Source organism: Staurois parvus, unplaced genomic scaffold (genome assembly GCF_062004578.1).
Source record: "Staurois parvus isolate SC_StPar_1 unplaced genomic scaffold, SC_StPar_1.0 ptg000362l, whole genome shotgun sequence".
NCBI lineage: Eukaryota > Metazoa > Chordata > Amphibia > Anura > Ranidae > Staurois > Staurois parvus.
Genome location: NW_028318158.1, coordinates 3453731 through 3475439, shown reverse-complemented (window position 1 = coordinate 3475439; position 21709 = coordinate 3453731). Strand labels below are relative to the sequence as shown.

General features: G+C 45.0%; 1 protein-coding gene across 2 annotated transcripts in view; it reads right to left on the bottom strand.

The window, feature by feature from the left end:
- MARK1 (microtubule affinity regulating kinase 1) overlaps positions 1-21056 on the bottom strand; it is a 177449-nt gene extending 156393 nt beyond the window's left edge. Inside the window, exon 1 of one of the 2 annotated variants that reach the window (XM_089685034.1) lies at positions 20704-21056. In XM_089685034.1, coding sequence (XP_089541160.1) covers positions 20704-20754 — 51 coding nt within the window. In that variant the 5' untranslated portion in view covers positions 20755-21056. The remainder of the gene's footprint in view (positions 1-20703) is intronic. The other variant, XM_089685033.1, reaches the window with a different exon arrangement.
- Between the last annotated feature and the right edge of the window lie 653 nt (positions 21057-21709).

Below are 21709 nucleotides of genomic sequence, written 5' to 3'. Positions count from 1 at the left end.
ATGGATGTTGCTCCCTCTTTGGTGGGAACTCCAGCAGAATCTGGACTTCAAATCAGGGCCAACAGATCATCAGCTTGCTGTGAGGAATTCTGCAAAATCTTGATCACAAGTGAGAGAGCAGCAACAGAGTGTCACCTCACTGGCCAGAATGCTGCAAAGACTCGATGATATGTAAGTGACTAATTGAGGAGTGTCGTTTCCCTGGTTGGAAAAGCTGCCAAATTTTAAATGCAAGAAAGACAGTAGAGATGGAACATCGCCTTGCTGGGGTGAAATGCTGCAAATACTTGATCGTAAAAGAGGGACCAATGGAACATCATATTGCAGGCTGAAACGCTGCAGAAGACAGCGGCAACAGAAGATATACTTGGTGGCTAGTATGTGGCAAATTCTTAACAGCAAATGGCAAAGAAGACAGCAGTGACACAGCATCTCTGTGGCCAGAATCTTGATCGTAAACAAGAAACCAAATGTAAAATCATCATCTTGGTCGTCAGAATATCCATTGCAAGAGAGAAAGCAGCAACAGAGCGTCATCTCGCTGGCAGAAATGCGCCAAAGATTCCATCAGAAGCAAGGGGCTACTGGAATATCATCTCGCTGGCTACAAAGCTGCAGAATCGTCAAAAAACAACATCACTCTGCCTAAAAAAACCTTGCTCCCTCACTGGCTGGAACGGTTGCAGAACCTCGATCACAAAGGGAAAGAACAGCAATGGAGCGTGCACAGTGCTGGCTCGAATGGTGCAAAGTCTAGATGGCAAGTGAGGGACAAAGCATCATCTTTATGGTTGGAACACAGCAAAAATCTCTATCGCAAGCTTGACAGCAGCAATGGAGTGTCATCTTGTTAACTCATACACCACAAAAATATCAACGGCAAGCAAGATCAGCAACAGTGTCATCTTGCTGGCCAGAATGCTGCAAAAAAATAAATAAATAAAATAAAACATTACTCCCAAGAAATGGACAAATTTAGCATCATCTCTTTGGCTGGAATGCTGCAAAATTGCATTGGAAAAAAGCAATAAAGAATAATACCATAAAGAAAGCTAACCCTTAAAGCAACTCAGAAATCTCTGGCACATGCTAACATTTTTGTTGACACATCTACAATAAGGAAAACATTAAACAAGAATGGAGTACATGGGAGGACACCACGGAGGAAGCCATTGCTGTCCAAAAAGAATATTGCAGCACGTTTGAAGTTTGCAAAAGAGCACCTGGATGTTCCACAGCACTACTGGCAAAATATACTGTGGACAGATGAAACCAAGATTGATTTGTTTGGGAAGAACACACAACACTATGTGTGGAGAAAAAAAGGCACAGCACACCAACATCAAAACCTCATCCCCACTGTAAAACATGGCGGAGGGAGCATCATGGTTTGGGGCTGCTTTGCTGCCTCAGGGCCTGGACGGATTGTTGTCATTGATGGGAAAATGAATTCCAGAGTTTATCAAGACATTGTGCAGGAAAACGTACGACCATCTGTCCGCCAACTGAAGCTCCGCAGAGGATGGGTGATGCAACAGGACAATGACCCAAAGCATACAAGTAATTCAACAAAACAATGGCTGCAACAGCACAGAATACGCCTTCTGGAGTGGCCCAGTCAGAGTCCTGACCTCAACCCGATTGAAATGCTGCGGCATGACCTTAAGAGAGCGATTCACACCAGACATCCCAAGAATATTGCTACACTGAAACAGTTTTGTGAAGAGGAGTGGTCCAAAATTACTCCAGATCGTTGTGCAGGTCTGATCTGCAACTACAGGAAACGTTTGGTTGAGGTTATTGCTGCCAAAGGAGGGTCAACCAGTTATTAAGTCCAAAGGTTCACATACTTTTTCCTCCCTGCACTGTGAATGTTTACATGTTATGTGCAATTAAACCATGGCAACATCTAATGTTTGTGTAGTATTATGTTCAGCAGACTGTGTTCTTCTATTGTTGTGACTTAGATGACGTTCAGAGCACATTTTATGCCCAATTCATGCAAAACTCCACGTAATCCCAAGGGGTTCACATACTTTTTCTTGCAAATGTACATGACCCTAAAGGATCCGAGTGAGCAAAGTGGAATAAAGAACCAAGTACTAGAGTAAATATGACGAGTCAAACAGACAGTTTAATAGCATCATGGAAGAAGTCTAGGGATGAGCTAACGAAATAATATAATCGAAAAGGCTTGAGACACACATGCATGCCATTTACAAATTATCCAACAGGGCTCACTCTCTCCCCTCCTGGATGGAGATAAGTTGCAGATGTGAAGGATACCCAGAAGGATCTATGCAGCCGGTGAACTGGATGGATAGCAGGTAAATCAACGAAGGTCCTGTCCTTGTACTTCTGATGAAGGTTGATATGTTAAGCTCATTGAGAAAGGCGGGTTCCGTGGAAACCAAGCAAAAAATGTACTGTACCTTGGGACTACTTGACATATGCTTTGTATATAAGCAAAGGGTTGGTTAGACCAGCCTTTCTCAAACAGGGTGCCCAGGCACCCAGGGGTGCCTTGGCAAAATTTCTAAAAATTGCCCAAAACTTGTATACAAGCCAACGGGTGGAACAAGCCTGCCTGTTTATTACACAAAGCCACAGGTTTTCATTGTGCACCATTACGACCTTCTAGCCACCGGCATCCTGACAACCAATTACATCATCAGTTGATAAGGATGTCAGCTGCCAGCACAGCATCCTAGTTTGACCCTCCCCTGCCCCTCTCTATCAGTGTTGGGCTCACATTAGCCGATGGAGAAAAACTGAGGGAGAGGAGAAACATTGGAATACTAGTCAGTACCAGTGTGCAAAAGTGTATTTGCTTTGGAAGAATAAATCCCCTCTAATGTTGGGTGTCCTACATGTGTGGGTGTTGCTGCGTTATATAAAAACTATTAGAATAGTTTTTCACATTTTAGAATGGGGGGCCTCAGGACTGTCCATAATTTTAAAGGGTGCCTTGACTGAAACAAGGTTGAGAAACACTGGGTTAGACATCGGGTAGCCTTCCCAAGGAAGGAATTATGGTTTTGTTTGGACTATTTGTCTGGTTGGATAATGGATTTATCTACATTATATTTAATTTGTGAATATTGGACATTTTTATCATTTGAAGTCTTTAGTACAAGCAACTTAAAAGCCCCAATGAGCCATCTGTAGCATATACAAATTTATTAAAGCTCTCAGTCATTGACCAAGAAAGTACTGAAGCCAGAGAATAACCAAGCAACTAGCATTTTCAGGAGAAGGTCCTCTATTGCAACCCCCAATATTTCCCTTATATCAGGTTTCCTTTTCATACCTCAGGTCTTGTGGAAGACACAAAAGCAGGATCACATCAGCAGACAAACACAGAACCCTGTTTTGGGGGCACCTGCACTAATCCGAATCCCTAAAAGCACTTGGAACTTCTTCACCCTTTAGACATTTTCTGTATAATCTACCAATTCACATGGCCTAATACATGTCCAGCTTCAAATGTGCAACAACTGTTAGGCAGCAAAGTCAGGACAAGAAGGACATAACCAAACAAGTCCATAATGGCAGCTCTCAGACTTATGTTGTCACAGGTTCCCCTTAAAAAGAGGCTCAGAATTAAAGTGGACATCAACATCTGCCCCCTGCCACTGATGGTCAGTGGCAGCATGTTCCACACTGATGCACCACTAATCATTGGTGATAAGCAGCAAAGAGGTGCTTGCCATTCCTTGCCCCTCAAAATCTATTGCAAAAGCAAAATTAAAAAAAATTAAAAAAACCACACAACACAAAAAAAACCTATGCATTACATATCTGCAATCCATGCACATTTTCCTGTGTTTGACCCTGCATATACAGAAAAATACCTGTTGACCTGCCAGAAATGCACTCAGCTCCTAGGCTCAGTAGGACCTATTGTGGGTTCACAACACATGACATTAATGTGGACCGCGTGGCCTGCATGATGTCTTTTGCAAAATTACCTCTAAAACATGAAGGCTAATCATTGTGTAGTCCATGATAAAAACTAGAAGGGCTCTTTCCTGACACTACAGCTCTGAAGATCAACAGTTTTTTTTTTGCACTCAAACAGATACAACAAAACACTTCCAATGGTATCTTTAACAGACTTAAAAAAAAAAAAAGGAAGAAGGGTGTGAGGGATAAGAAGGGGTGTATGTGAAATAGATGTCAATCTCATAGTCACTATCTATAACAAACAGTAAAGTTTTTTTTTTTGTTTTTTTTTTAGATGAAAACCGAACAAGAAGATGTGATACTAGAAAAGCTACAATTTCTGGGGAAATTGTGTGAAGTGTTCTTGCCTCCACCAGTAGTCTTCAACTGGAGTGGGCGGAGTAACTGGGTGGAGTGGCTTGAGTAACTGTTGTGTGGTTGGAGTGGCTGGAGTAACTGTGAAAAGGTTGGACTGGGCAGAGTAACTTTATGAAGTGGGCAAAGTAACTGTGTGGAGTGTTTGGAGTGAGTAAAGATAGTAAAACATTACACTAACCAAATTATTGATCAAATTTAAAAAATTGCCCTTCAAATTTGAGCTGTCTAGAGTGGAGTGTCAATGAATGTCAATGGGCGGCATGAGTTGCAAACAAATGGTCATATTGTGAAAACTATCAAGACTATGGCTTAGCCGTGGACATTTTTAGTGGCAGCAGGGATTGCTGAACGTGTTGATATAAGATTTGTGTAGGTGGGCTTGAAAACGAGGGAGTGATGGAAGTTTAGAAATCATGTCCTGATTTTTCAGCTCACACTCTAGCTTTTGTCAGCTCCCACTCTAGTTTTGAACATTCCGCCATTCATTCCTATGGGACCAATTTCACCACAAAAATGCTGATATTTCGTGAACCATTCGGCGAAACGTTCCACAAAGTTATAGCACACCAATCGGGAACAATTCGCACGTTTCGGTATATTACTGTCTATGTAGTGTAAAAACTGTGGGAGGAGTTAGGGTGGTAAATTTGGCTATAATAATAAGAATATATATGTGAGATAACAGTAAGTGGTCTTGCCATGTAAGAACACTTACATAGTAAAAAGAAGTGTGCACCAAGGATGTGTTCTGTCTCCACTACTGTTCAATACCTATATAAACAAAGATTTTCAAGGTGCAATGTTTTTGGAATATCACCACATGAACTTAGATCCTACAGGATACAAACAATAGGGATGATACGGCTTTGCTTGCAGAATCAGAAAAAGCCCTCTATTGCATACTTAAAGCCTAACTCCAGAATTACTTTCACTTGAAATTGTTTGGGCCAAGCTGGCCCAAACAACCCATTTTTCTTTACTTATTGATGCAGTAGCTGTCAGCACTGTATACACTAGCATCTGATAAATACAGAGTTCCGGCAGCAGTATGGGGACTTCCCGTCCCATCTGTTTCCACAACAAAATCGAGTCTGGCTGAGTGCAAGTCAGGAAGCCTTGTATTTTTATAAATGAACACAACGTTTCCTCTGATTGGCCGAGGTGGAGATGCGGACAGAGGAGTTCACAATCTCCACCTCAGCCAATCTGGAAAAGCTTTGTATTCATTGATAAAAATAAATACAAGGCTTCCTATGAATGTGACTTTTTTTTGGGGGGGGGGGGGGGTTAGTCTGTGGTCAGTGGGAGAAAATTTAATAAATGGCACCCCTGTGGTTAGTAGGAGGATTAGTTCTCCCATATTGGTGTCAGTTGGGAGCACAGTACCCCATCAGTGGTGTCAGTGGGAGGAATAGTGCCCCATCATTGGTGTCAGAGGAAGAAGTTATTCACCATCATTGGTATCAATGGGAGGAATAGTGTCCCAGGGGCCAGATAAAGGGCCTCAGTTTGAAGACCACCGATTTAGAGTAAAAGTAAACCTGGAGGCTTTAATGAAATAAAAGAAGAGGGCAAGGAAGTCTCCATCAATATAAAAACACTAAAACAACAAAAGCATGGTAGTAACCAAGGGACACAAACCAAAATGAATGGTTGAAAATGAAAGAAATGCGTAAGTAACCAACTTCCAATACCTTGGAATATTGAGTAATGAAAACCTGAAGACCCATGTTGACTTCATAGCTGGAATCTTCAAGGCCAAACAAAGTTTCTGGAGACAAAGAGCTAAAAAGGCAAAAAAAGATTGCTACAAACTAGGGATGCACCGATTTTTTTTTTTTTAACCCGCGAGTACAAATACCGATTGTACTCAAGTACTCACCAATACCAATTACTGAAACCTTTGCGGTGTGATTTGAGCGCATACAAAATTAATGGGCTCAAATCGAACTGCAGAAATTAGCATGCGGTTTGAACAAGAATGTGGTGCAATTTCTGTCAAAATCACATGCAATTTCCCTTACCACTCCTGTGGGAACCCAGGCTAAAGTCACTACAAAAACACAGACATGATCACAAATGAAGAGGTGCTTCAAGGAGTAAATAAAGATAAGCCATTTGAAAGAAAGGGAAAGGAAGAACATAGTGGATGGGCAACATCCAGGAAATAACAGGCAGCATTGACATGAAGCTGACCATTAACCTGGCAAAAGACAGGGCCATATGGAAGGCATTGACGGAAGCAATGTTATAAGTTAACCAAAGACCACAAGTAGTGGTAACAGTAAAGTAAACAAAACAGAAGTTCATTGTTTGGCCCCTTTCACACCGACAGTCCAATTGGGTCCGACTGTTTTTCAGGCAGACCCGATCAAGATCATCCATAGACCTATATGGACCCGCAGGTGTCAGCAGACAAGTGTCCACTGACACCCGCCAGCATCCGATCCTGTACGCCAAAAACAGACAGATGGGGATCCGTTCCCCATCCGTCTGGTGGATCAGATTGGATGGCAGTCAGATGGAAACGGACCTCCCCATAGAAGACAGCAGGCAACGTCTGTATCTGCTCTGCAGAAGCGGAGCGGACATGGACCTGTCATCTGCCTGCTCAGAGATCAGCTAAGAGATCCCCTGCTGAGCAGGCAGATCCACTGGCGGGTCCGTCCCATCTGAAAGGGGCCTTAGGGTTTAATATACTTTAACAAGCTTCTGAAGCTGTGCTGTGCCTGAAGAACAGATCACTCATTGAAAACAAACATACCTCCAAAGTTCGGCCCAGAAACCCGAGGGTAGTGGAAGGTGGCTGCTGCTCACTGGTAGATCTGGAGCTGCTCAGTAACACTAGTAAACCCTAATATGGGGGTCCAAGGAGTACACCCCAAACAACAAGGAGCAGAAAGGCTTTTTCAATTTCTCTCCAAACTAAAATGGTCCCCTTTGTGCTGCTTCACACCGGAATAGCACAGGAACGTGACTACAGGGCCAATAAGTAATAAATATGCATTGGTTATTTTTCGGGAATAAGTACACTGTTAAGTGTCACTTGAAGAAAAATGACAACTACTTAAGTAACAAAGCAAACAGCATGTCCTTCAGTTTTGCATTCCGGTGTACATCTACTATGAAAAAAGGACCCCCACTCTGGAAGCAGACCCCCAAAAAAGGCAAGCAGAGAACAAAGCTCTAGTCACCAGTATTGACTGTGGTCTCCTTTCAGCCCATTACAATGTTACCACACCTTGTTGAGCGTGGTATCACTATGTGGGGGCGGCCATCTTGGTAGAGGCAGGGCTTTGCTTCCTTATGTCAAAGCTTCCAGCAAGGAGAGCAGTGAGCAGAAGTGAGAACAGCAAATCCCTCCCACAATGCTATTGTGTTTTGCCGCCGTGAAGCCTTCCCTGCCAGCAGAAAATAAGGATTACCACTAGTATAGCTGATGACAGGCAAAACAAAAAAAAAAAATCCAACATGCAAACAGAATCCAACAGCCTGGTTGTGCTGAAGTCGATCGATGGATCGACTTCAGTACAGCCAGCTAGCCCATAGATGGATCAAATCTCAGTTGAGATTCGCTCCATCTATGGCTGGCTTTAGATCTCATACTGTAGATATTCGGGAGAGCCTAGGCACCCTCACATATCAGGAAAAGCACTGCTATTTGTCACAAGGAATTCCAGACGAAGAGTTTTCAGGGTGCTGCTTAGCAACAATCATCATTGCTATATATTCCCTATAACATAGTAAATCGTCACTTACTGAGTTCAGGGACAAATTACTAAGAGGAACCAGACTATGTGACACTAGTTAACCATACCTCATCTGAAAAAAAAAAAAAAAAAAAAAAAAAAAAAAAGAAGCTTGCCTCTATACAGGATAATTAAGCATCCACACGGAGGGCAATGGCTAATTATGTTTCAATGGCATTCCTGAGGGACGGATGTTCGTTAAATCAAAGAGCCTTTACCGACTGCAAAGATTTAACCCTTTGTAAAACCTTTAAAACCAATATCTTACTGGGGCCAACTTAAAAAAAAAAAAAAAAAAAAAAAAGCTAAGGGCAATGACACAATTTTCCTTTGTTCCAATCTACTTGCTTTCATTTTCTAAACTGCAGCGGAAAAATTGCAAATCGGAGACAGAATGCTTGCTCTGAGCCCAGACATCCTCCTCGACACCCCAAAGGCATATGTATAGTAATCAGAGTACTTGGATAGTTTTGGTTGATATTAGCAATGCATGTTTCCTGCATTTTTATACAAGATATGTTCATTTCCGATCACTCCAGCAAAGACGCTTTTCTTTACTCCAGCTCTTACAAGTGAGGTACAGCATCTTGTGATACTTTAAAGTGGTATTAAACCCAAAGCAAACATTATGTTGCACCTTTTTAATTCTTATATGCGGAGACGGCATTACTTTTCTTTTTTCAGGCTTGCTTTCTTTTCTTTTCACCTGGTGATCCAGCCAGCAAGTATAATGTTTTTCACCAAAACAAGCTATCCTGTGGATGAAGCAGTTAGAGGGACGAGACACTGACAGAGGTGCTTACAACAATCAGCATTTATGTAAAACCTTTACCCCAAAAGGAAAAATAAATGTTGCAGTGACTGCTTGTGTAACCACAGTGTAAGCTGGAGATTGGCCTCAATTTGTTAGTGTAGTTAAACCTGCTAGTACATCTAACACTCCTCTACCCCCAGATTGACAATGCTGCTGTAATAAAAAAAAAGGGCAAAAACATTTTTCAAAAATGAAAATAATTTTTTTGTTGTTGTTGCAGACAGAGGCTGCACAGACACAGCTGTACACAAAATGTGACAACTGTGCAGGAGTGGGTGCATGGCCCAGAGACCATATTCTCACTTTGTGATCCTGCCAGTGACACACTTCCTGCCCTAGGTGACAACACAAACTCTGTACCGTATCTATTGAAAGCAGCTTGGTCACCCTAGGATGGGATAGCAGCACTACTTCATGGGGGGGGGGGGGGTTGGGAACACGCGGTTCCATGATTTGTCATTTTAGCAGAGCGTTTTGAAATCGCGGGCCGAATCGCAGGGATTCCACCCGCAATTCAAAACGCCCATGTGTGAATGCAGCCTCATATTTTAGTCCTCACAGCATCACTTCAGGGCATAGACTGGTAAGAACATTAAGGTGTGTGCAAATCCTAACAATGAATCTCTCTTATTTACTCCCTTTTGGTCCAGTAAATACACTATTCATTTACCACATTTACCCCTAAGCCTCACGGTTTCAATTATTTTTTTTATGCAGAATTGCATTTTTTCAGGCGTTTTTCAACTAAAACTTTTTTTTTTAATGTAGCCAATGGAAAGCTGAAAAAGGGGCGGAGAGCTGCGAGCGCATGACAAAACACTCACGTGGCGCTTTTCAGACTTTTCTATTGAAGTCTATAGGGACAAAAATGCTCAAATCTGCATGAAAAGTAGCTCATGTACTTTTCTGAGCAACAAGCGTTTTGCTACAAGTGACAGAACGCTCAGGTGTGAACAAGGGCTGTAGAAAACAATAGGTTTTTCCTTGCTGAGCGATTTTGAGCTTGGAGCTATAAAATGCTCAAGTGTGAAAAAAGCATCTTGTTCTATCTCTTGGAGAAGTGCAAAAATATCCGGTTCTGCTTTAAGGGTACATGAACACAGACGTTTGCAGGTGCAAATGAGCTCTAGCATTAGGCTAGGTTCACACGTATGCAGTTTGCATTTGATCCATTTCAGCACTGTGTTTTGGATGCGTTTTTTTTTTTTTTTTTATTTCTTGTTGCTAGGCAGATTTAAAACGCGAAACGCATCAAAAACACACTACATGCTTTTCTGCAGCATTTCCATTGAAGTCTATAGACCCTTTTCAATAAAACGCAGACATGTGAAACATGCCCCATAGGAAATCATGTTAAATGGACTGTAGTGCGTTTCTGCAAAACGCTTAAGTGTGATCCTAGGGTAACTTCCAGTGTTTTCCCTGGAAAAAAAAAAGAAACCTGCCATGTTTGGGAAATCCATCATTCCTGCATGAGTGGAGAAATTAAAAAAAAAAAAAAACACAAGGATACAAAATAGCACTGGCATTTACAAGCATGCATCGACATATAGCTATACACTCCCAGAGCTGGCTGTGCGAACCACCTGCAGCTCCCTGGAATCAGGAAAACACCAGGAGTTTTACACTAGAGCTCACTTGCACCTGCAAACATTTGAATGCGTGTCACCTGTGTTTTTACCATCCCCCAACTGTCCCTCTTACACCCTGGTCACACCGATCCTGACTTTGAAATCGTGCAACTTCACTGCAAGTCACATGATTTCAAAGTCAGGTGACATGCCAATTTGAGGTGCAATTTGCAAGACGTCTGACACAGAGGTCTATGCAAATCGCACCAAAAGTAGTGCATGTACGATTTTAGAAATCGTTGCTGCGCTGACCAAGTCAGAACCGCACCGATATGACCGCCGTAATTGCGGACAATAGAGTGTGACTTGTCATGCGATTTGCAAGTCATATGGATGCAAATTGCATGCTAAGTCGCACACAGTGTGACTGGGGACTCATGTAGGCCATACATGGGTCAAATTCTGAACACATTTTTCTTTAGAAAATGAGAAATTTCATGCGTTTTGTAACCCGATGGTGCCACCATTGATTTCGAAATTCAACCAACCAAGCCTTCAATTTCCCCTCATGTTGCTACAGAAAGGAGTTTTCATGGTCAAGAATTTTCTTTTTTCCAGGTCACAGCTCAAGCTCATTGCTTTTGTGATTATATTTCTTGCGCGATTCTCCCATCATTGATTAGAAATTTGTTTTGTTTTTCAAAAACCATTTCCAACATTCCCAATCACTCAAATTCGATGGTTGCGCGATAATCAGCCATTTCTGTGGCCCAGTAATGGTGCGAAATTCAAACGCAAATTCTTGGAAAAGATTTTTAAAAGAAAATTCTTTCGGAATTCGACCCGTGTGTGGCCGGCTTTAAGCTGCAGACAGTCAGACGGGATTGTACACATGCCACAACCACAATGCTTTGCTTGGGTGGCCTCCACCTGAATGCAACCCATTCGAATGAAAGCGGCGACACCAGAATTCACACAGTTGCGGCACGGTGGCATCGGTTTTTGAAGGGTAAAACAGACAGAAAGGAAGCGACAAAATGTTTCCCAGAGCCTCCTGGAACTGTCCCCTGAAAGGTGTTAACACTGTGAATGGCTCTTCATAGGGCAATGCTAGCCCTTAAAAAATTCCTTGTCCCTTTGAACACTCTGCAACAAGGAGAGCTCAGTGCCTGCCTTATACACGACGTCTCATTGCCTACAGCAAACACATCACCTCCCTGTGACTGCAGAGGAATCACACGGCCTGTTCTTGGCCTCGTCAGCCAGGCGGTACTTAGAAGGGGTTAACGTGTACACACTGGGCTAAAATTAGCTGAAAGACAGGTGGAAAGAGCAGAAATCCCACAGCAAGCGAGCGGCGGCAACAAGCTCAGGGCCTGCGATGGACAGAGGGAGGCCTGCACCGGGGTCCACCTCAACAAAAGACCTACAGAACCGTCCTCCTCCTCATCATCATCAACCCATCATCATCATCAACCCATCATCCACAACAAGTGTCAGGCTTATTCAACAAGAAGGTGCAATAACATTAATGGGTAAAGGTGATGTAACCCATGGCAACCAGACAACACCGTAACTAAGTTCATTCACTCTTCACTCCGGACCTTAGTGACAAAGCTCTATTATCTTTCAATCTGAAGGACTCTTTCCAGGCACCTGAGAGGCTTACTATAAGGGCCCATTTACAATACAGGTACCCCTCGCTTAATGACAGAGTTACGTTCCAGGAGACATTAAGGTCATTAAGTGAGGTTGGTCGGTAAACAAGCAATTGTATTTAGTATGTACATTACAATATTCAGAATAAAGGAATGGGCAAAGGAAATTCCAACTTGATGACTTTGCTTTTATTTACAAGTATGATACCGCCTGGGCTGAACATCAGAGAAACAGCAATGCCTAGGGTGGCTAAGAATGGCAGGCAACACCATGCCCATACAGTACAGTACATACTCACCGAGAAATCTGTGGAGTAGAAAAAGCCACTAAAGAAGCCACCATAGGCCGGAAAAGACACCCTAGGCCACAAACAAGCCACCATAGGCCGCACTGCCGCTTCACAAGAAGTCTCCACCATAGGCCGCACTGCCGCTTCACAAGAAGTCTCCACCATAGGCCGCACTGCCGCTTCACAAGAAGTCTCCACCATAGGCCGCGCTGCCGCTACACAAGAAGTCTCCACCATAGGCCACACTGCCGCTTCACAAGAAGTCTCCACCATAGGCCGCACTGCCGCTTCACAAGAAGATCCACCATAGGCCGCACTGCCGCTTCACAAGAAGATCCACCATAGGCCGCACTGCCGCTTCACAAGAAGATCCACCATAGGCCGCACTGCCGCTTCACAAAAAGATCCACCATAGGCCGCACTGCCGCTTCACAAGAAGATCCACCATAGGCCGCACTGCCGCTTCACAAGAAGATCCACCATAGGCCGCACTGCCGCTTCACAAGAAGATCCACCATAGGCCGCACTGCCGCTTCACAAGAAGATCCACCATAGGCCGCATTGCCGCTTCACAAGAAGATCCACCATAGGCCGCATTGCCGCTTCACAAGAAGATCCACCATAGGCCGCACTGCCGCTTCACAAGAAGATCCACCATAGGCCGCATTGCCGCTTCACAAGAAGATCCACCATAGGCCGCACTGCCGCTCACTTTCTCCGTCATAAGTCCCCCAGCAGGGTTGCACGTCTGAACAGCGGGTCGTAAGTCCAAGGAAAGGAAATTGAATTAGGTTGTGAGTCCAAAACCAAAAAAACGTCCATAAGTGCGATAATAGTTAAACGGGTAGGTCGCTAAGCGAGGGATACCTGTATTGCATGCGAACGTATACTTTGCAACACGCTAATGGCTCATCCACACAGGCACCATACTGCGCGACACGCCCTCTGTTTACATTTCTGTCCTAGCACTGAGCTGTGTGCAGGCAGCCCATATTAACCGCTAGCCTACCGGGCACTAATACCCCCTTCCTGCCCAGGCCAATTTCCAGCTTTCAGTGCTGTCGCACTTTGAATAACAATTGCGCGGTCATACAACACTGTACCCATATGACATTTTTATCATTTTTTTGTGACAGATAGAGCTTTATTTTGGTGGTTTTTAATGACCTCTGGGTTTTTTTTTTTTTTCTTAAACAAACCAAAAACCACTGAAAATTAAAAAAAAATAAAAAAATGTTTTTTCTTAGTTTTCATTATAAATTTTGTAAATACGTGATTTTTCTCCTTCACAGATGTGCGCTAGTGATGGGCACTGATAGGCTGCACTGATGGGCACTGACAGGCATCACTGATGGGCAATGAAAGGCAGCACTGATGGGCAGCACTGACTGCCATTGATAGGTGGCACTGAAAGGCAGCTCAGATGGGCACTGATGTGGCATTGATGTGCACTGGTAGGCACGGATATGTGGCACTGATACAAGACACTGATGGACAATGACAGGTGGCACTGCTGGGGCTACACTGATCATCAGTGCCCTGATGATCAGTGTACATGTCCCCTCTGCGGAAAGCCGATTACCGGCTCTCCTCTCCTCTCGAGCTGTCAGCGTGACAGCTCGAGAGGAGAGAAATGCAGATAACCGGCATTTCCCTGTTTACATGTGATCAGATGTGATTGGACACAGCTGATCACATGACCGAGCTGACATCTTCGGCTCTTTTCGTGATCTGTGATCCGCTCTGTCCGAGGGATACAGCGCGCTGTGCGCTCCCTGAGCCACACATGCGCGGTGAGAATGGGAGGACTTCATATGACGTCCTCCCAGAACGAGAGAACCACCTTGCGTCCGTATATTACTATATGGTGGGCGGGAGATGGATAATGAATGGGCATGTACAGACTCACCCTCAGATGGGTTTGGAAAGGACATGTGCCCCCCAACGCAGAGCCCATGTACTTCTCAAACTTGGCTGTGCAGGTGAGTCCACCCACCCGATGTGTGCCCATTCATTAATATAGGCTGCCTACACACAGCTCAGTGCTAGGACAGAAATGTAAACAATGGGCTACAGGGGCCACACTGCAGCGGACACCATGTACATGTGAATGAGCTCTAAAATGTGGGGTCAACCACCAGGCCTCCGTTCAGTCACACAAAAGGTTTACCACCAGCCATCCATTCAGCCCACCAAGAGACCATCCACCAAGCCTCCATATTGTCCCACCAGGGAGTTGACCACAAGGCCCTCATGCTGTTCCACAAATGGGTTAACCAAGAGGCATCCAAGCTTTTCCAAGCAGTTAAAATACAGGGCTCCAAATTGCCCCATCTAAGCATTACAGTGCATTCTGAAATATTTGTCTGGTTTTTTTTCCCCGTGTTTAGCCTCTTTCACGTGGGCGACAAGGGGGTGGTAAAAACAGATGGCTGATCTGTGGTTTTACTGCCACCCACCTAATGTGTAAAATACAGCCGGAAGGGACTGTTCAGATGCCACAGCAATAACAAAGCAGCCCGCCAGGTTGACAAGCAGCACCAACGGCCAAACTGGCAGTACAGTGGCTAAATGGTTAGCACTTCCGCCTGGCAGTACTAGGGTCGTTGGTTCGAATCCCAACCACGGCACCACCTGTCTGGAGTTTGCATGTTCTCCCTGTGCCTGCATGGGTTTTCTCTGGTTACTCCGGTTTCCTCCCACACTCCAAAGACATGCTGGTAGGTGAATTGGCTCCTGTCTAAATTGGCCCTAGTTTGTGTATGTATGAATGTGAGTTAGGGACCTTAGATTGTACGTCCCTTGAGGGTTAGGGACTGATGTGAATGTACAATATAGATGTAAAGTGCTGCATAAATTGACAGCGCTATACAAGTACCTGAAATAAATAAATAAACTTGGCCATTCAAATCAATGGGACTGCTTTGCAATCATATGCCAAATGCTTAACTCGCGTTCGCAGCCCATTAGACCTATTGTAAATTGCCATTCAGCAAAGAAAAAAAAAGCCATTTAGAAGGCCACAGGATCACCTCCTGAATGCCTGACAGCAGCTGCTTAGCCACAGCAGTAGATGGCTTTTCAGAGCATGGGCTAGTGGGAACCTAGCCTTAGTGCATTGGGAGGCCCATAAAAGTCCATGGGAGGCCCATAAAAGTCCATGGGAGGCCCATAAAAGTCCATGGCAGTGCATCAAAGCGCATATAACAGGTTTTGATGTGTTGGCAACAGGTATTAACAAGCCTTGGCCAATGGCTGTAAACCCTGTCCACTCCTAATCCTAATCTCAAAAATTGAAATCGCATGTCAATGCACAAAGGAAACGCATGCAATGCACCTGCCTAACGCTGCAAGAAAAAAAAAAAAATTGTACCCCTACGCACATGCATAGATGTAAATGGGACCTAAACTTAACCTGGTCACAAAGCTCAGCAATTCAAACTGAGCACAGGATGAAACATGGCATAAGCAGATGTTAACGCCACTTCAAAAATACATTAGTTGTCCTATGTGGGCCTGCTGAAGTTATATTGACATCCCGACTTATATCACCCACCAGCATGCCCATTGGTCAGCAAGGCGGCCCTTCACACTGATAGGCCAATAAGGAAGATTGAGACAGTTAAAGTATAACTAAATCTCAAGCAAAAACCTCTTGCCTAGGGTTTACCACCGATCGGATAGCAACCCCCTTCTTTTAAAAAAAAAAAAAAAAAAAAAAAAAAAGGCCTGGCCTCTTTTTTTTTAAATCTATTAAATCCACACAGCGTGAGAGGTCTCTTGTTCATACTCTGCGTTCTATGGTGTTGCTTTAGTGCACTGGGTTGCCATTCAAAAAAATGTCGACATAACACGTCGACACAACAAAGATGTAAATGGGCTGTCAGAACAAAACAAAAAAAAATTAAAAACAAAAATAAATGCAGCCACCATGCCTTAGAATTGGTAAATTGTCATATGTTTGCCCTTGGGTTTCTGTACACTTTAAAGTGTTTCTAAACCCAGGACCCTGCATCTCCTATATCCGGTCTCTCACAGAAATGGAAATGCAATTATTTCAGTAATTATAAACTGCTAAATACCTTTTCTCATCAGCAGTTAGTGCAGTCTTGTGACTTCTATCAGTGTCCAGCAAAGCACTGGTTACAGCTTGCAGGAGGAGTTTTCATTCTCCATTTTGTCCTATGAGGCTGCATAACCCCTGACCCTCTGTCTGGATACTGCTGATTGGCCCTGTGCTGATAACATGCACTCAACCAAAACACACACCAAAAAAACAAAACAAAAAAAAAAACAACAACACACCTCTCTAGCCATACACACTAAACTAAGCATGTGTAGACTGCCTCCTAGAGCCCTGTACTATCAGCAGATGAATTGGGGACAGTAGAAGTAGGGAAGGATTAGAGAAGACAGGAACAAACATCTTTTTTTACACAATGCCGAGGATTAACCCCTTAGGTTCCACAGTGAGTATAACATGCGTGCTTTCCTACATATATAGATTTTACTTTTGTGGGTTTAGTAACACTATGGTCAGGTTTGACTTTTACATCAAATATTAAGTTTACACCCCTATCTGTCATAAATGTGAAACTAGTGATTTCTTACATATGGTTTGTGGGTACAATAGGATCCGCCCCTTCTGGTCACAGGTGACAACATTTATTGCTGAATCCTTCAACCTCTCAAAAGCATGCTGTCCTAAGTGGTGCCAGTTAGGAATTTTTTAAGACCTGGAGGTGTCTACAGTTACCAAGCATGTCCTGAGACTCCTTTTAATATGCCCATAAGATGATTGTCCTCAATTGGACCCATATACCAAGATGCTACATATTGGGTTTTGGAAAAAGGTTATTAATCAGACCTTACCTATATATACACTCGCGTATGAAGCAAGAGGGTGCTCTAAAAAGTTTGAAAAGCTTTGGGGCCCATGGCTGGATACTCAGGATACTAGTGACTCTTTGCTGACACCGATATCTGACCCCGGGTAGAGTGGTGGTCATTTAACCCATTCATTTGGTGGTAAAGTTAACCCCTATTCCAGGATGTGGATATTCTTCTACCACCCACTGCCTCAGCCGCCAATTTGTATTTTTTCTCTGCTATAGGTGAAGGCACTAGTTCTATTATGTCCAACTGTTAGGGTCAAGCAAATGTATTGGTGCTTAAAAACACCGTATTTACCAGTTCGAATAATTAGGTAAAAAGGCAACATCTTGCTAAAATGTCCTCTTTATTTCTTGAATTATCATCTTGTATCTTATGTTTGATGCGGGGGATTTTATTCACCCTGCAATGGTTGCCCTGTTCTTTTTCGTATGTAATAGTCCTATGATGCTGTAATTGCATTAGTCTATGTCTAACTTTGATTTTTTTTCTCAAAAAAACTTAATATAAAAATAAAAAACAAAACAAAAAAAAGTTAAGTTTACATACAACTCTGCTGGATCCGCTGATGCTTCTGGCATGTAGTTTTCACCGATGGTAACCGCTGCTTAGGAATTTTCTCATCATATGCCCAGAGTGAACCGCCCAGGTGTGTAACAGTTTCAGTTCCAACCTAATTTCCAGGCTGTACCTTCATGAATTTGCAGTGTCAGCTAGCTATGAGTAGAACTCCTGCCACCATATTTCAAACTGTCTTTACGAAGTGCTTTTCCTTGATCTTTTACAAGGGAGCTGCAACCTGCACCCTCTAGTCGCCCGACAGTCTACAAACATCGGCATTCCGTTACCCTCAATAGCCCAATCTGACAAACTCAGCAGGATGGCCACCAGCTGCACCATTCTGGTCTAGAATATTTTATTTTTTTTAACAAAAGGTCACATTCCATTTCCATTGGAAAATCGGCCAAACATTAAAAGTAAGATTGCCCATCACTGGCAAGGCCCATGGCATATCCCCATCATATGCACCTATAGTGGGAAAAAACATGGAGGCTTCCATGGCGGACCGCCAGGCTGATACTCTTATCTCAATAATTGATTCATTGACCTGGAACATGTATGCTAATCAGGTGACTTTACTTGCTGCATGCTTGTTCCTGGTCAACGTCTCAATGTATTGAAGGCAGAGACAAGCAGGCGAGTAGAATATTCAGGAGGTCAGCAATGGAATCATACATAGCCCTTCTCAGTTCATGTTTCCTTTATGGTTCAAGCTTAAAAGGTCAACAGTTGAAGACACAAGCCGAGATGTACATGTCTAACAGGCCAAAGGGAATTACGGTGACTACACCATAGTTGCAAATGTGACAGACGCACTGACTGTACAGCCATATCTTCTACACCATCATTCTCCTTCCAATCACTGTTAATCTGATATGGATCACGTCTACTGTACTGGTTGCTGGGCTGAGCTTTGACATCCCCGTAGGCAGGCCATAGCCAGGGGAACCACTCTCAAGAACAAGGGCCACAGTCCAAAGGCTATGTTTATTCTTTATATGGGGTGAAGTGAAGCAAACAGTAAGGTGTGCCCACCTACACCAAGCCCTCCAACCTGATTCCAAACACAAGTAAAGCATTGCTCCAGTTCTGCTCCCACAGCATCCCTCTACCCTTCCTCAGCAGAGGTGCTCGCCCGGCTCACCTGTTACAATGGTAATGAAGCAAAGTGGATGGCTGCACTCTCCAGGAACAATCTAAAATAAAAAACTTTATTGCAAAGATCAAAAGTAGTGACTTAAAAAAAAAAAAACAAATATCACAGCACAGCAGGATAAGGTTGACGCTGAGTAAGCGCATGAAACGCGTCAACCTTCTCCCACTGTGCTGTGATGTTTGTTTTCGCTACTTTTGATTTTTGCAATAAAGTTAAGATAAGTAAGTTAAGTTGAGATCATTCCTGGAGAGCGCTGCCGTCCACTTTGCTTGATCCTCGACCTCGCTACCAATCCTATAGAATGAGTGCGACGTTTGCCTCATCACTTTCAGGAATCCAGCAGCACTCTGGAAACTGATATTTGATCATCCAACCTGTAAGGGAAATGACAATTTGCTGCACATCACCATGAGGGTCAGTGTCTGCTCACTACACAAAGAGCCAACCAAGAGGCATACAGGCCAGTCCACCAATAGTTCACAGAACAAAGGCCTTCTTACTGTCACAGCAAGGGGTTAACCACCAGGCCACCATACTGTCCACCAAAGGTTCAGACCTTCATATTGTCATGCAAAGGATTAACCACCAGGCCACATACTGTCACATCAAAGGATTACCATCAGACTTTCATACTGTCACACTAATGGGTCAACTGCCAGGCCACCATACTGTCACACCAAAGGTTTACCCCCAGCCCTTCATTCTGTCAAACCAGGAGGTCAACCTCCAAGCCTCTTTATTGTCCCACCAAGGGGGTAACCCTTTGAGGACTGTAAGATTTTGGAACGCCAAAAGAATCAATTTTTTGTTTTTAAAGTTCGTACACTTCAGTTGCTGTAACTAAGCCATTTCATGAAATAATTGGCAAAAAGCTAGATTCCTTTGTTAAGAACTAATATTTTGACTCAAACCAAAAAAAAAAAAAAAATTTAAATTCTTAATCAGATGATACAGGCAATTAAAAACATGGGACAAATACGTCCCTTGGTCCTCAAAGGGTTAATACAAGGCCCTCATGCTTTCGCATGAGGTCTCCAACCTAAAGCAAAGGGTTAAATTATAGGGTTCCAAACTGCCCCATCAATGGGAGGCATCTATACTGTCTCACAAAAGTGTCCATCTCCAGACCTCCATAGTGTCCCTCCAATGGGTAACCACATGGCCTCCAACTGTCCCTTCAAGGGTCAACTGCCAGGCCTTCATATCGTCTCCGCAAAGAGACCACCACCAGACTTCCATGGTGCCCCACCAAATGGTTAACCACCAGGCCTCCATACTGTGCCCCCAAGGGTTAACCACCAGGCCTCCATACTGTGCCCCCAAGGGTTAACCACCAGGCCTCCATACTGTGCCCCCAAGGGTTAACCACCAGGCCTCCATACTGTGCCCCCAAGGGTTAACCACCAGGCCTCCATGATGTCCCTCCAAGGGTTATATCCATGGCCTCCATATTGTCCTATTAAAGGTTCATATCAAAACCTCCATCCTGGCCCTCCATGTGTTAATCCTGGGGCCCCATACTGTCCTACCATGGCCAATCCCATGACCTCCATGGGTTGTCCTAGGGCCCCACATTGCCCCATCCAAGGGCCCCCATCCTGTCCCTGGAAGGGTTAATCCCCGGTCCTCCATCCATGGCCGGTCGCCCTCCAGGCCCCGGTGTGACCCTCCCCCTCCCCGGTACTCACGTTCTCCGTGTCCCGCTCGTTGACTGTCGGCAATGGCGTCCTGGCCGACATGTTGTGCGGGGGGGAGCCGAGCTGTCAGCGATCACAATCCCAGAACAATGCGCTCCGATCACAGGCGCTCCATGGTGCCCGCTCACTGCATCCCCGGCCGGGAGAGCGGCCTGACCTCACCCCCTGCGGGCCGCCTCTGCTGCATCATCATCCTCGTCCGCAGCCCGCCGGCCAGTGCAGGAGAAGCCGGGGATGACAATGCGCCGTCGCTGTCCGTCCGCCGATCACACTGTCCCCACTATACATCCACAGCAGAACGAGGACTGCACGGCTCCCTCCTCCTCCTCCGCCCACTGCCCTCCCTCTCCCGGCCAGGAAGAGCACAACTACTTCCCGGGGGGAGATGCCCTGATCTGGGGTGGCAGCATGGAGGAAGGGGGAGATGCCCTGATCTGGGGTGGCAGCATGGAGGAGGGGGAACTGCCCTGATCTGGGGTGGAAGCATAGAGGAGGGGGGAGCTGCTCTGATCTGGGGTGGCAGCATGGAGGAGGGGGGAGCTGCCCTGATCTGGGGTGGCAGCATGGAGGAGATGCCCTGATCTGGGGGGGAGCTGCCCTGATCTGGGGTGGCAGCATGGAGGAGATGCCCTGATCTGGGGTGGAGGAGGGGGGAGATGCCCTGATCTGTGGTGGCAGCATGGAGGAGATGCCCTGATCTGGGGTGGAGGAGGGGGGAGAGACCCTGATCTGGGCTGGCAGCGTGGGGGAGAGGCAAGCTGCCCTGATTTGGGGTGACAGCGTGGAGGAGGGAGGGAGCTACCCTGATCTGGGGTGGCAGGGTGGAGGAGGGGGGGAGCTGCCCTGATCTAGGGAGGCAGGGTGGAGGAGGGGGGGAGCTGCCCTGATCTGGGGTGGCAGGGTGGAGGAGGGGGGGAGCTGCCCTGATCTGGGGTGGCAGGGTGGAGGAGGGGGGGAGCTGCCCTGATCTGGGGTGGCAGGGTGGAGGAGGGGGGGA